The 13280-nt window shown below is 41.5% G+C and overlaps 1 protein-coding gene across 2 annotated transcripts in view; it reads right to left on the bottom strand.

Annotated features, from left to right (window-relative positions):
- The window catches only part of kcnh1b (potassium voltage-gated channel, subfamily H (eag-related), member 1b), a 52636-nt gene that overhangs the window by 2516 nt on the left and 36840 nt on the right, over window positions 1-13280 (bottom strand). Inside the window, exon 11 of one of the 2 annotated variants that reach the window (XM_087302246.1) lies at window positions 100-1317. In XM_087302246.1, coding sequence (XP_087158372.1) covers window positions 472-1317 — 846 coding nt within the window. In that variant the 3' untranslated portion in view covers window positions 100-471. 2 annotated transcript variants of the gene reach the window in all.

The raw sequence follows: 13280 nt of genomic DNA, 5'->3' as shown, positions 1-13280 counted from the left end.
TATTTTACATGCGTTTTATGTGTTGTATGTACAGCACTTTGGTAATCATTGTGATTTGTGAAAGTGCTATAGAAATAAAGTGAGTAGAGTTGAGCTGACATACATCTGATTTTACAGCTTTTTATTTTTAGTAAATTTGCAACAATTTCAGAAACTCTTTTTTCCCATTGTCATTATGGGGGATTGTGTGTAGAACTTAGAGGAAATCAATGAAGTTAATCCATTTTGGAATAAGGCTGTGACATAAACACATGTGGAAAAAGAGAAGCGCTGTGAATACTTTCCAGATGCACTGTATTATGGATTTCAACAGTTTAAATAGACTGAAAAAAGGGTAACCATTTGCTTTTGCTAACTGAAAATAAATGCTCACGTGTTGGATCACTGAAAGTTACATATTGTAGGGATGTAACAAGTGATATTGGGCCTATATGATACTGTTTTGGGTGGATAATCCCATTAAAACACATATTATGAAGATATATTGTCATCCTTTTCTGAATCAGGCGAGTTTGGTCTTGAAATGTGGTGCAGCTCTGCAGGTCCTGAGGAGTTTCTCTCTGCGAGCAGTCTAAGCATCTCGGCCAGCTGTCCTTCAAGTGCACTCATCCTGCAGCCCAGCGAGTGGATATCCCCCTGCAGATCTTGCCTTAGCTCCGAGAAGCAGGCCTGCAGACTGTGCTCCGGGATAGGGTAAAACAGGCGCTTTTCTTCAGGCTGAACCGGGCTCCGGTCCTGAGGGGTCCCGGCACTGCCCATATTGTCTAGGCGTGGGTCACTCTTGGTGATGCCACTATCGCAGGAGTCTGTCTTCTTCAGGGATAATAACTCATCTTGAGATTTAGTCCTGTCCGGCAGCATCTCCATGGACTCGGCTTTGGACACAGAACTTAAGGAGAGGTCAGATTTGGCCGTGGCTTCCTTAAACCGACTCCAGCCTTTACTTTTGGGAGCCTCTGCTGATTTTTGTGCTGTGTTCGGGGCTAGGGGAGTGTTCAGTTTTGCTCTGCATAATGTTTTGGTGGATGGTGTGGTCGGGGATAAGGTATTCAATGTTGCTGGACTCTCTGTTACGGTGATGATGCTGGTGGGTGAGGTGATTTCTTTCACCACGGTTTGCTCTGATTTACCTTTCTCCACGTCCTGCTCTACCTGATTGGCCCGCTCCGCTGCCAGACGAGCCTCTCTCTGCTGGCGAAAGCGCTGGAAAAGACGCCGCACCGGGTGATCTGGAGGGAGATTCAGAGGAGCTTCGTTCTTCCTCCGCAGCATCTCCTCTTCCTCTCGTTTCACGTCACTGATCTTGCGGAAGACTATCTGTAGGATTTACAACAGAGAAAGGACACTTCTTAATGAATGATCATAGAGTTACACAGATCCCAAACCAAGCAAGCCAGAGGCGACAGTGGCGAGGAACAAACTTCACCAATACGCTTATTTCACCCATTTTAAAGAACCAAAGCGAGGCTGCGGTGGGAAGAAACCCGGAAGTAAAGGACCAGCACTGTAAACATTGCAGTAACATGCTGTGTACTACAAACCTCCAGCTGCTGCCGAGATTTCAAAATGCAGAAATGGTGTAAACATCACTTAAATATTATTCAGTAAGTTTATTTTAAACAAATAAAAGCAATTTTGCATCAAACAAGATCACAATCTCTGTGATGCGCTTAAGTGTCCTCCTAGGCCTCAGCTCATGGCACTAGTTAAACACCGTGAGGACGCTTTCCTGCTTCAGCCTATGTAACCCGGTGATTGATAAACACTGCAGTCCTCTGCAGCACACCCTCGTGTTGTCTGTGATAGTGTTGTCCTGGTCCTGTAGTTTTAAACCCGGCTATTTCCCGCATGGAAGCGCTGCTGAGCGCGGATGACTCGAGTGATCTTCACGGCTTCGCGCTTCAGTCTCCGTGTATCTGTGTTTGGTTTGCACTCCGTTTACCGCTGTTCACCCAGTGCAAACACAGACACACGGACTGTAGCGCGAAGCAGCCGTCAAGATCAGTCGAATCATCAAGCAGATCGCTCGGCTCGTCTGTGTTTGTGCTCGGTATACAGCGGTGGGTGAACTGATGACCTTCTCGGCCAATCACAATCATTTCTGTTGAGCACGTGAACACAATGGCAAATCAGCGCTGCTTTAAGAAAGCAATCAACATTGCCTTAAATCTTAGCGTGAAATTGCCGGTCTTTCTTTTAATTCAGTATCATGACAAGTCTAATATAGTGAAAGAATCAGTTCATTAACTCGAGTTTGATGAATGGCATCTAAAACGGGTGTTTGGGAAAGAAAACGTTAGCTAACTAGTGCCATTTCCCTTAACTTAGCTGAAAACGAGCTCTTGTTATCCCTTTTTACATTCACCATTCATTCAGAAAGGACCTTCGGGTCACCTGAAAGGCGAAGAAATGATGAATTTGTGTCACTTTCTCTTCGCTGATAAGATATACAGCCAGCTACACAACATTCCTATGTAACTCCCAATGATACTTCCGGGTTTCTTCCCACCGCAGCCTCGATTTCGCTTTTGAAAATGGCGGCCATGTGAATCGTCTATTGACGAGGTGAAAGAAGAAAAACCTCGAGAGGAACCAGGCTCAGTTTCAACCATTATTCTTCTGGCCATTTTCACCAGATGCAGCAAGCGCGGACAAATCACGCTATTCGCGAGTAAATAGGCACGTAAACATTTTGAGTTTACCCGCTTCATTCGCACGATAAATTCACTTCAGGACAGACGCGGATTTGCGTCATGTTCAGGGCTTCTGTGTGCCGGGTGACTCTAGCTTCATTGCTAAATACCTAACAGTTATCTATCTGGGTCTCAAATGTGCCTTCAGCTTCTAGACAGTGAAAATTGTCCAAAATGATAGAGGATCATAACGCCCTGCAGATATTTGATGCTGTGTTCGTGTGAAACGGGGTACAACAGCTTTCCACACCCTGCCAGAATGAGCTCTCTTGTTTTTTAATGAATTATAAATGAACCCGGTGGCTCAGTGAAAGCAAGATCCCTGTACTGACTCCTCGTGTTGGATAGTGGCTTCCTTTATTGCGTTCACTAACTCATAAATATGTGTTCAACGTTTAAGCTGTACGACATAACAACATCAAAATGTACACAAATGCATCTTAAATGTGCCATAAAATGAAAATATAGATACAGTTACTGTTTATTTACTGTCATCATGGCAGAGATATAAGAGATGAGCTATTAAAACTATTATGTTTAGAAATGTGCTGAAAAATAAACCTAAAGCAGATATTGGGGGGGAAATATGCAGGGGGGCTAATAATTCTGACGTCAACTGTAAATACAGGCCAAACACAGGTGTGTGTGTGGAAGCTGTTAACGATGTTAGTTTGTTAATTCATTCCTGTCCACAGACTGACTCAGCAAACTGTGTTTGCTCACCAGGTCGCATGAATCCTTACACACACACACACACACACACACACACCCGTGAAGAGCAGCAATAAATGGATTTTCTATCAGCTCAGACGGATGGCTATGAGATGTGCGGTGAGGACTGGAGGCGGACAATATTCAGTAGTGTCATTTTTCTGTCGTGTCAAAGCTAAAGTTAATAGGTTTTGTGGGCTAGAGAGGTTTATAGTTTATTGCCATGTCTGAAAACAACAACAAAGTTTTCTTAGCCTGCTGAAAAAAACAGCTTAAACCAGCCTAGGCTGGTTGGCTGGTTTTAATTGGTTGACCAGGCTGGTTTTAGAGGGGTTTTGGCCATTTCCAGGCTGGTTTCCAGCCATTTCCAGCCTTGTCCTAGCTGTTCAGGCTGGAAAATGACCAGCCTAATCCAGCTAAAACCAGCTTGACCAGCCTGGTTTAAGCTGGACATAGCTGGTTTTGGCTGGGCTCCCAGACTGGCTAGGCTGGTCAAGCTGGTTTTAGCTGGTTATCTCCCAGCCTGACCAGCTAAGACCAGCCTGGAAATGGCTGGAAACCAGCCTGGAAGTGGCCAAAACTCCTCTAAAACCAGCCTGGTCGACCAGCTAAAACCAGCCAACCAGCCTAGGCTGGTTTAAGCTGGATTTTTCAGCAGGGTTGGCATTTCCAGATTACTAAACTCTTTCATTGTATGTAAAAAAGTGCTTTGAAAGAAGCAGTTATGACGACTTGGAATGGGAGTAAATGATTGAATGCTCCAAGAAGGGACCAGAAGATCCTCCAGTAATGATTTTATTTGAGTCTTTAAACCGGGGGGGACCTGAACCAATTAAATAGGACCTGAACACCATGTGATAATTCCAGCGTGGTGTGTTTGATATGGGTAGCAACTGAAATCTGCAGGACAGTGGCTCTCCAGGAACAGGGTTGGCCACGCCTGCTTTAAGCAGAGCCAGTTAGATAATTGCACCACCAGCACAAATTCCCTCGAGTCTGGATTGGAAATGTATCCGACACAAGCTTCCATCATTATTTATTCACTCGAGTGACAGTTTACCGCTCATGATGATCAATACAGTAACAGGGCTTAAAAATGGACTTCCATTAGCATAGAGGTGACAGGAAACAATTGCTCGTCTCAAAGATAAATGACAGCTCTGAAGTGGCCAATCTTATCTCATTGAAACACACCACGCCACGACTACTGTAAGCTATTGATTATTTCAGAATTAAATATTAGCATCATTTCAAATGGAGTATTCACATTGCAGCTCAATGATTATAGCCAACACTGCAGACTGCCTCAATGACCTTTAGGTGATGACGGTCAGGTAAAATGGACAGTGAAAACGATGACATTTATGTATGTAATGAAGGCAAAGAGCATCAGACATCGCACATGTTTTAAAAAATGATGTATGAGATGCATTGAGTTTATACAACATTCCCCATTCAGTCGCTCTGCTCAAACTAGTTCAACAACCTCGCTCAGCACTTTTTGTGGGCAAACATTAGACTAGGTGCCTTCCCCAGGGTTGGATGTGACCTAAATCCCTCTTCTGAATGTAATATATCTTAAGAGATTTGCTATTGTTACAGTACATATAGGAACATAATTTAGGATACAGTTGGTCAATTGTCTTGGTGCTTCCAAATATGAAATTTAAGTATTTAATCTAGAGCTGTAGTCAAGCTATAAAAGTTAGGCCTGATAAGCAGAGATGAATACAGTACTAGAGACCCAGACTTAAGCAAAAGTAAAAGTGCTCTATCATAAAAGTGACTTGAGTAGAAGTTGATGAGCTCTTTAAGCACTATACTTAAAGGGCCATGAAACCCCCTCGTTTCAGCAGGGTGTTTTCACACCTCTACTTTGGAAAAAGTCAGAGAAGTGGGCGTGTCCAGCTCTGTTTAGGGGGGAGTGTTGGAGGAAGAAAAGAGGCTTGGTGTGGGAGTGTCTATTTGGGCCCGCTGAATTTCAGAGTCAAAATACACACACACAGGGGACAAAGTGACTGTGTTTACATGGACATCTGTTGTCAAATTATTTGCCAAATTGTTAAATGGTGGACTTTAACTGCAGTTTGGCTCTTTCATTCAGGGAATTCATTCATGTCCCTCGCGACAAACGAGATATTTGATTCGGGGAGCTGCTCTAAGCGTGTATTTTTCATGCAATGTTTGATACCGCACGGCGAATGAGAGAAAAAAAAAACTCAGCATTTCCCGGAAACTTAGATGCATACGGCAGGTAGTGTCAGAAAGCCGCGTGTGTTATTCCGGTCACAAAATGAGGTGAAAATCCTACACGAGGTTAAAGTTTGGTTGTGGTGCTAACATGTTTACACTCGGTGCAATAGTTAACTTAGTTCGATACGAACAAACTGAATAAACAAAGAGCACTGGTCGCTCACTAACCAAATCTGTAGAGACAGGACAATCACCAGCAACTAGAGCCGCGTCTTTATTAAGAGGAGACTACAAGCGAATCCGGATCTCAGCGTTTGCAGATGAGAACAGCTCTCAGGTAAACAATGTTCCTCCTTAGACATGTAAGTTATTGTTGTCGAGCGTCGTGTACACTGTTAATCCACACGTGACTCCAGCTGAGCTCTCACAGAGAGAAAATGAAAACAAAACTGAACTGCAGCAAACTATAAAAGCAACACTTCACGCTTGTTTTGCCAACACAACGTGGCGTCTCTGTCGTCTAAACACTGTGACAGTAATGAATATTAATGAAGTTGCACAATAGAGCGCGCTGATTGGTTTGAACCAAGCCTTACTCATGCATTAATGCAGCACACTGTAAGACGTAATAAGACACACTCTGGCACAGACGTCCAGTCTACACGCTGGAATACACGCTATTATCTCATGACCGTGACGCAGCTTCAAAAATTCGTTTCAAACCGGAAGTACCAATTTGCTTGAAATAACGCAAGCAATAGTGTTTTCAGCAGTGTGGGACACATATACCACTGTCAACAGCTTATAAAATGTGTTTTGGTGTTTCGTGACCCTTTAAGTGAATGACTGTTCATTTACCACGCGCGCTGGAAGGCAAGCCCGAGCCCAGCTATACCCCATCTAAAAGAATTGAAATTAAGCCCGAACCTGCTGGGACCCGTCGGGTTCCTTCGGGTTCAGGCGAAGATCCTCGGCTCCAATTTGATCATCATTTACTCCCATTCATGTCATTTAAAATCCTCACAACTGCTTCTTTCACAGGACTTACCACACACTTCTTGCATACAATGAAAGAGTGTAGTAACCTGGAACTGCCAAGGGTCACGAAAGCATCGTATAAGGGGTCCACAGAGTTCTGCCTGAAGCTTGTTTGTAAATGATTGACAGCCAACATGTCAGATGAAAATTGAAGACAGGTTTCCATCCTAACATAAGAATTCAGAATCAGAAATGCATCTGTCGAACAAACTCTGATTTAGAGCAGTGGTTCTCAGAGTGGGGGTCGGGACCCCCCGAGGGGTCGCTAGACAATGAAAGGGGGGGTCGCCTGGTGATTTCCAAACATCTATTTACTTTTATTAAACCATAAGAATTACATAATTCAACGTAATTACATAATGTTACATAATAGTCACTGGCATTGTCATGTTGGGGGTCGCAGGTCAAAAAGTTTGGGAACTCCTGATTTAGAGAACATCACATCTAAGTGACCAATCAGCTGTCTCCATTAGGCTTGCCTTGTTTACTGTTGGTTGCTCGGTTACCAATACTACAGTGAGCTGCTCTTTAAAAAAACTTGATGGAAATCAGAGAGAGCGAAGCAGTGGTGCAGTAGGTAGTGCTGTCGCCTCACAGCAAGAAGGTCGCTGGTTCGAGCCTCTGCTGGGTCAGTTGGCGTTTCTGTGTGGAGTTTGCATGTTCTCCCTGCGTTCGCGTGGGTTTCCCCCAAATTCCAAAGACATGCGGTACAGGTGAATTGGGTAGGCTAAATTTTCTGTAGTGTATGGGAGTGTGTGTGTGAATGTGTGTGTGGATGTTTCCCAGAGATGGGTTGGGGCTGAAAGGGCATCCACTGCGTAAAAACTTGCTGGGTAAGTTGGCGGTTCATTCCGCTGTGGCGATCCCAGATTAATAAAGGGACTAAGCCGACAAGAAAATGAATGAGGAAATCAGAGACCCTTAAGGTTAGTCAATTCACATTTGCCAAGCTTAGGATTAAATTTAATACCTGAAAGCGCCATGAAAATAAAACAAATCTCTCCCAAATTATTTATGTATTAATAGATACTAAAATGTGTTAAGATATTTATTTAATTATTTATGTTTCCACACATTAGAATCATCACAAAAAACAAAAAACTGCATATTTTCAGGTTCCCCAAGCCAATGTGCACTCAATAACAAAACTCCATTTCTAGAGGACGTGATCATACACCATCCTGTCAATCAAACTCTTGAATAAATAAGCGGTTGTTCCAGTACATCCATCCTGAAGTGTCCAGCTGTGTGGTTTGATTATCCTATACAGACAGATACAGTGACGGCCACAGATCGATAAATACTACAGAGACAGCAGAAAACAGAGGAGGATGTAAATAAAGGATGAGTCTGAGGGACTCACACAAACAAAAACCAATGAGGATCACGAAAAAAGCTTGACCTGAGATGCAGGAAAGAAAGGGATGAGGGTTAAGGGAAGGTGAAACGCAAGAGAGATTTGTCTGAATTAATATGACGCTGATTGCTTCCCAGAGCGCTCTGTGATCAATACCAGCGTCCAGTGGGTAGATCTAGAGGACGATCTAAGACACAGATCTGTCCATTGCAGAACACAGACAGAAGAGAGATTCAAGGGTCCAGATGTGTCATTGTCAAAGCCATGTGGAGCATACATATTAAATGAGAAAATAGTGGGCGTGGCTTGTCTTTTCGACTGCGAGCTGATTGGATGTAGCCGAGTAGGTGTTTCATTCAGAAAGATGGGGAAAAGGGTTTGTGGAGAGTTCATTTTCTTGTCGGCTAATCCGGGGTCGCCACAGTGGAATGAACTGCCAACTTATCCAGTAAGTTTTCAAGCAGCGGATGCCCTTCCAACCGCAACCCCTCTCTGGGAAAACATCCACACACACATTCACACACACACTCATACACTACGGACAATTTAGCCTACCCAATTCACCTGTACCGCATGTCTTTGGACTGTGGGGGAAACCGGAGCACCCGGAGGAAACCCAGGTGAATGCAAAGAGAACATGCAAACTCCACACAGAAACGCCAACTGAGCCGAGGCTCGAACCAGCGACCTTCTTGCTGCGAGGCGACAGCACTACCTACTGCGCCACTGCTTCGCCTTTGTAAAGAGTTATTACAACCTAACAGACTCCTCCTGCTCATCATTTTTGTGTGTTGACAGCTGGAGGGGCGTGGTTAAGTGTGTTAGCCCCGCCCCAACACCTCAGACTGACCTAATCAGAGGATTGAACTCAAAACAAACATTTTCTGACTTCGGTTGAAGATTACAAGGGCAAACCGTTTTATTTTTCTTAACATGCACAGATGAATTCACCTCAAAACTAGCAATGCGAGCTAACAAAATCAACATGGTTAGTTTAGATTTCATGTGTACTTTAAGCTACACTGATGCAATCTACATTGCACAAAGCCATTATATAAATAAAGATCATGACTCGAAAGAGAGCGAGAGAAAAAGAGAGTGTGTGTGTGTGTGTGTGTGTGTGTGTGTGTGTGTGTGTGTGAGAGCGAGCAAGATGATGATGATGATGAAGATACCTCTGTATCAGGTTTCAGTGATCTCTTCTTCTAAGGTCAGACTGACTTTGTGTTCAGCTCTCGACTCTACATGGCCGTTTTTCTGACCGTTACAAAATCTAATCTTCGCCTCCGTCTCTCATGTTCATCACACGCAGAGCAGACACACACTTCAGGTCTAAGCAGTAAGGTGGATCTGATGAGGCTGTAGCGGCATAATACAGTCACACACACATACACAGAGGAGCTTAGATACACAATCTCACCTCCACAAATAAGACCATTACTGTGAACTACAGCCATGCCGAACACACACACACTTGGGGCTCTATTTTGACGGTCCATGCGCAGAGCGCAAAACGCAGGGCGCAAGCGCTTTCAGGGCGTGTCAGAACACGTTTTTGTTAATTTAAGGATGGGAAAATCCGCTTTGCGCTATGGCCCTTGGTCTAAAAGGGTTGAGTTTATTTTCTTAATGAGTTATAGGTGTGTTTTGAGAATAAACCAATCAGAGTCTCATCTCCCATTCCCTTTAAGAGTCAGCTGCGTCACGCCAAGAGCGCATTCACTATTTGCAGGACGTAAAGTAAGTCTAAGTGGAAAAAATGAGCATTTCACAAGCAAACAGTAAACAGTAAACAGTTTATTAACAGAAAACAGTTAAACAGAGCATCTACTGCGTGAGAATGAGAGATAATGGATCACTTTCACTCTTGGATAGGGAAACCTTTACACACAGACATCAATTAGCCTATAAATAAATAATTTTGTTTGTTAAGCGCAAATATTCGTTTCAAAACTATTTCTAAATTCAGTTCTAATTTCCAGCAAACGAATAAATGAACAATAATAATGAAGTGTGCTCAAAAACCTGAGTTACATCCTAAAACACATGCTGCGCCCCATATGGTCTAAAACCTGACAGGTGGACAAATCTAAGCTTGTTTTTAATAAAACAAATATAAATATGGATATAATAAATAATACTGCTAATAATAATAACATTATACAGAAGCAAATTGTCATGAAGGAACTGAAAAAGCCTCCCGAGATGAAGAAGACATAAAGCAGTGATTTTTCATATTTATGTCGACTAGAAAATAATATGTTTTGTAATATTTTAATCCTTTATATTTATATCCTATATCTATTCTTATTATATCCTATATATATCCTTAATATTTAAATGTTTTCATATGTAAAGATATTTGCCTATTGCTCTCTTGTGTGTATTAAGCAGTGTGTAAGCCAGGTGCAACTCTGCGCTGGAGTTTAGACCGGGTTAGTTTTGGTCTAATGAAAAATCTATTATAGTTTCTCAAAATAGCGACGCACCAGCGGTCCGCCTCAGAACACCTTCCTTTTTAGACCAGAACACCTATGGGCGCACATATGAGCGCTAATGCATTTGCTATTTAAACAGCGTAGCGCAACGCCTAAAAACCACTCTTGCGCCAAGCTGAAACTACCAAACAAGTATTGCGCCGCACCTTGCGCCACACTGCGCCGGGTGTATGATAGCGCCCTAGGACTGCAGGACATTGGAAAAATCGAACATTGCGATATTTTGTTATTGTGCAATAAACACTTGAAGTCAGAGTTATTCGCCCCCTCTTAATTTCTTTTCTTTTTTAAATATTTCCCAAATGATGTTGAACAGATTCAGTAAATGTTCACAGTATTTCCTATAATATTTTTTCTTCTGGAGAAAGTCTTATTTGTTTTATTTCAGCTAGAAGAAAACCAGTTATAAATTTTTTAAACACCATTTTAAGGTCAATATTATTCGCCCCCTTAAGCTACAGTATATATTTGTTCGACTGTCTCCACAACAAACAATCGATATACAATGACTTGCCTAATTACCCTAACCTGCCTAGTTACCCTAATTAACCTAGTAAAGCCTTTACATGTCACTTTAATCTGTATAGAAGTGTCTTGAAGAATATCTAGTCTAATATTATGTGCTGTCATCATGACAAAGAGAAAATTAATCAGTTATTAGAGATGAGTTATTGAAACTCGTCTCTAATAATTATGAACAATAATAATATTTCACAGTGCTATTTTCATATACAAAATCAGATTTAGAAGATGCTCTGACACGCACACACATGCACAAGCACACACACACACACACACAGCCTCTGATTGCTTTAGCCCTTTAACTGCTCCATCTTCTGAGTGAAATAAATCACAGCTATAAGACCAGGCCAAAGAGAAAACCAATCAGTCTCTATATCCTTTAATGCAGCGAGCGGAGCTTTGATTTATCATGCAATCAATGGCATCAATTTGGAAATGACCTTGAAATGTCAAACAATAACGCTCTTCAATACAGTCAGCTATTCAAAAACACACACGTGCCGTCATTACATCCCTAGTGTATAGTTTGTTCCATCACACTGCAATATTCCCCTCTGTCTATGCATTTAAGTGTCCAATATGAAGACAAAATTATTCGCCCCACTGTATTTTTTCCCCCAATTTCTGTTGAACGGAGAGCAGATTTCTTCAACACATTTCTTACTTTTGTTTTTTTTATTCGTTTTAAAATAACGGAACAAACAGATCATCAAAGGCATCACATACAACTATTACATTCTTCTTATGCAGTAATTCTGTAATGGTTATTGGATTTAGGTATCGGGTACACTGTTATGGCTTTGAGTAAATTGCACAGTATTTAACTGTAATATGAGCTGTACTTTACTGTAAGACAGTTATGTTGTATGTTACTATATATTAAAGTTGCATTGTGAACATTACTGTATATTCTACAGTAAAGATATGCATGTAGTTCTGTAAATACATATACAGCAAGATAAATGGTGCTTTAAATGTAAACACAGTATTTTTGTTACTGTATATTTTTACAGAAACATGGTTAACAGTAAACTAAATTAATAGGAATGGGATTTGTCTGTGTATATTTTGTTTTAGCTATAAAAGTAAAAGCGAGTAAACAATGACCGAATATTTGATGTCAAAACCTTGACGTCTATTTGACGTCCACAAAATAATGACAAAAAAGTATTGTATTATAAAATATATCGTCTTGTTTTTAGAAATATTAGTTTAAAATGCAGAGCAAAACAAGCAAAATAATCTGCTAATGAGTGAAATGATCTCATTTTAAAGCCAAAACAACATTATTTCTCTTATCCTCATGCACTGGCAGATTATGTTGCTTGTTTTTAAATAAAAACTCTTCATTTCTGAAAACAAAACAATATTTTTTGCTTGTCTAACAACAAAAATTGCTTCTCGATTTCTTAATTTTTAGATATTTGTTTTAGAAACAAGACTAAAACATATATTTTTTTAGCAGTTTGGACAAGTAAACGATACCAGAATGTTCAATTCTTGACACAGCTTTCCATTAAACGCAATGCAATACATTGAAAAAGCCTTTACAAGTAAAGCCAGAACAGAAAAGCAGCGTATTCAGTATTCAGCCTCGCTCCCTATGAGAAACGGAGGGCTACAGGGAATACATCTTCCGGCTCAGTCGGCTTCATAATCACTTCAGTGTAAAAAGTGCTTACGCTGAGAAACCAGACGTGAATTTAAAGCAGTTTGTCCACATTTCCACGTGGACACGATGTAGTTGACAAACGCTGAGACAAAAGGCAGATGAAATCGAGCCACCGCACCGGCTGTGATATTAATGAAAAGCTGTCACGGAAGAGCGGCTGTAAATGATGTTTGACAGCTGAAGAACAGAACATAATCACTAAACCAATGACACGGCGCAAAGATGATGATCATTCAGACCCAACTATAGATGTCAGCTCATTTGTTTATGTTTTTGTTGGCTAGTTAAAAGCAGATTCACGTACTGTACAGCCCTTTCTGAAATAAAAGAGGTGCTTAGAGATTGCGTGTGATCCCTGGGATTGAAAACTAACTTGTGTTGAACGTAAAGCAACCATGCCTAGAGGAAGCGCAACTGCTGTGATCAGTTTGAAATAGACTGGACAAAGAGCGATGATCGTTCACTCACAGTCCTGGGGTCGGTTCTTCGTACCTCGCTTAAATGATCTAAGATGATTTGGCAGATGCTGGATCTGTTAATCTTGATAACTGACTAACTAATTTGATTCTTCAAACAAGTTCGCGAATCAGATTAGA

The sequence above is a fragment of the Danio rerio genome, chromosome 22 (genome assembly GCF_052040795.2).
Source record: "Danio rerio strain M-AB ecotype USA chromosome 22, GRCz13ab, whole genome shotgun sequence".
Taxonomy (NCBI): Eukaryota; Metazoa; Chordata; class Actinopteri; order Cypriniformes; family Danionidae; genus Danio; species Danio rerio.
This window is presented reverse-complemented; position numbering and strand designations above follow the sequence as displayed.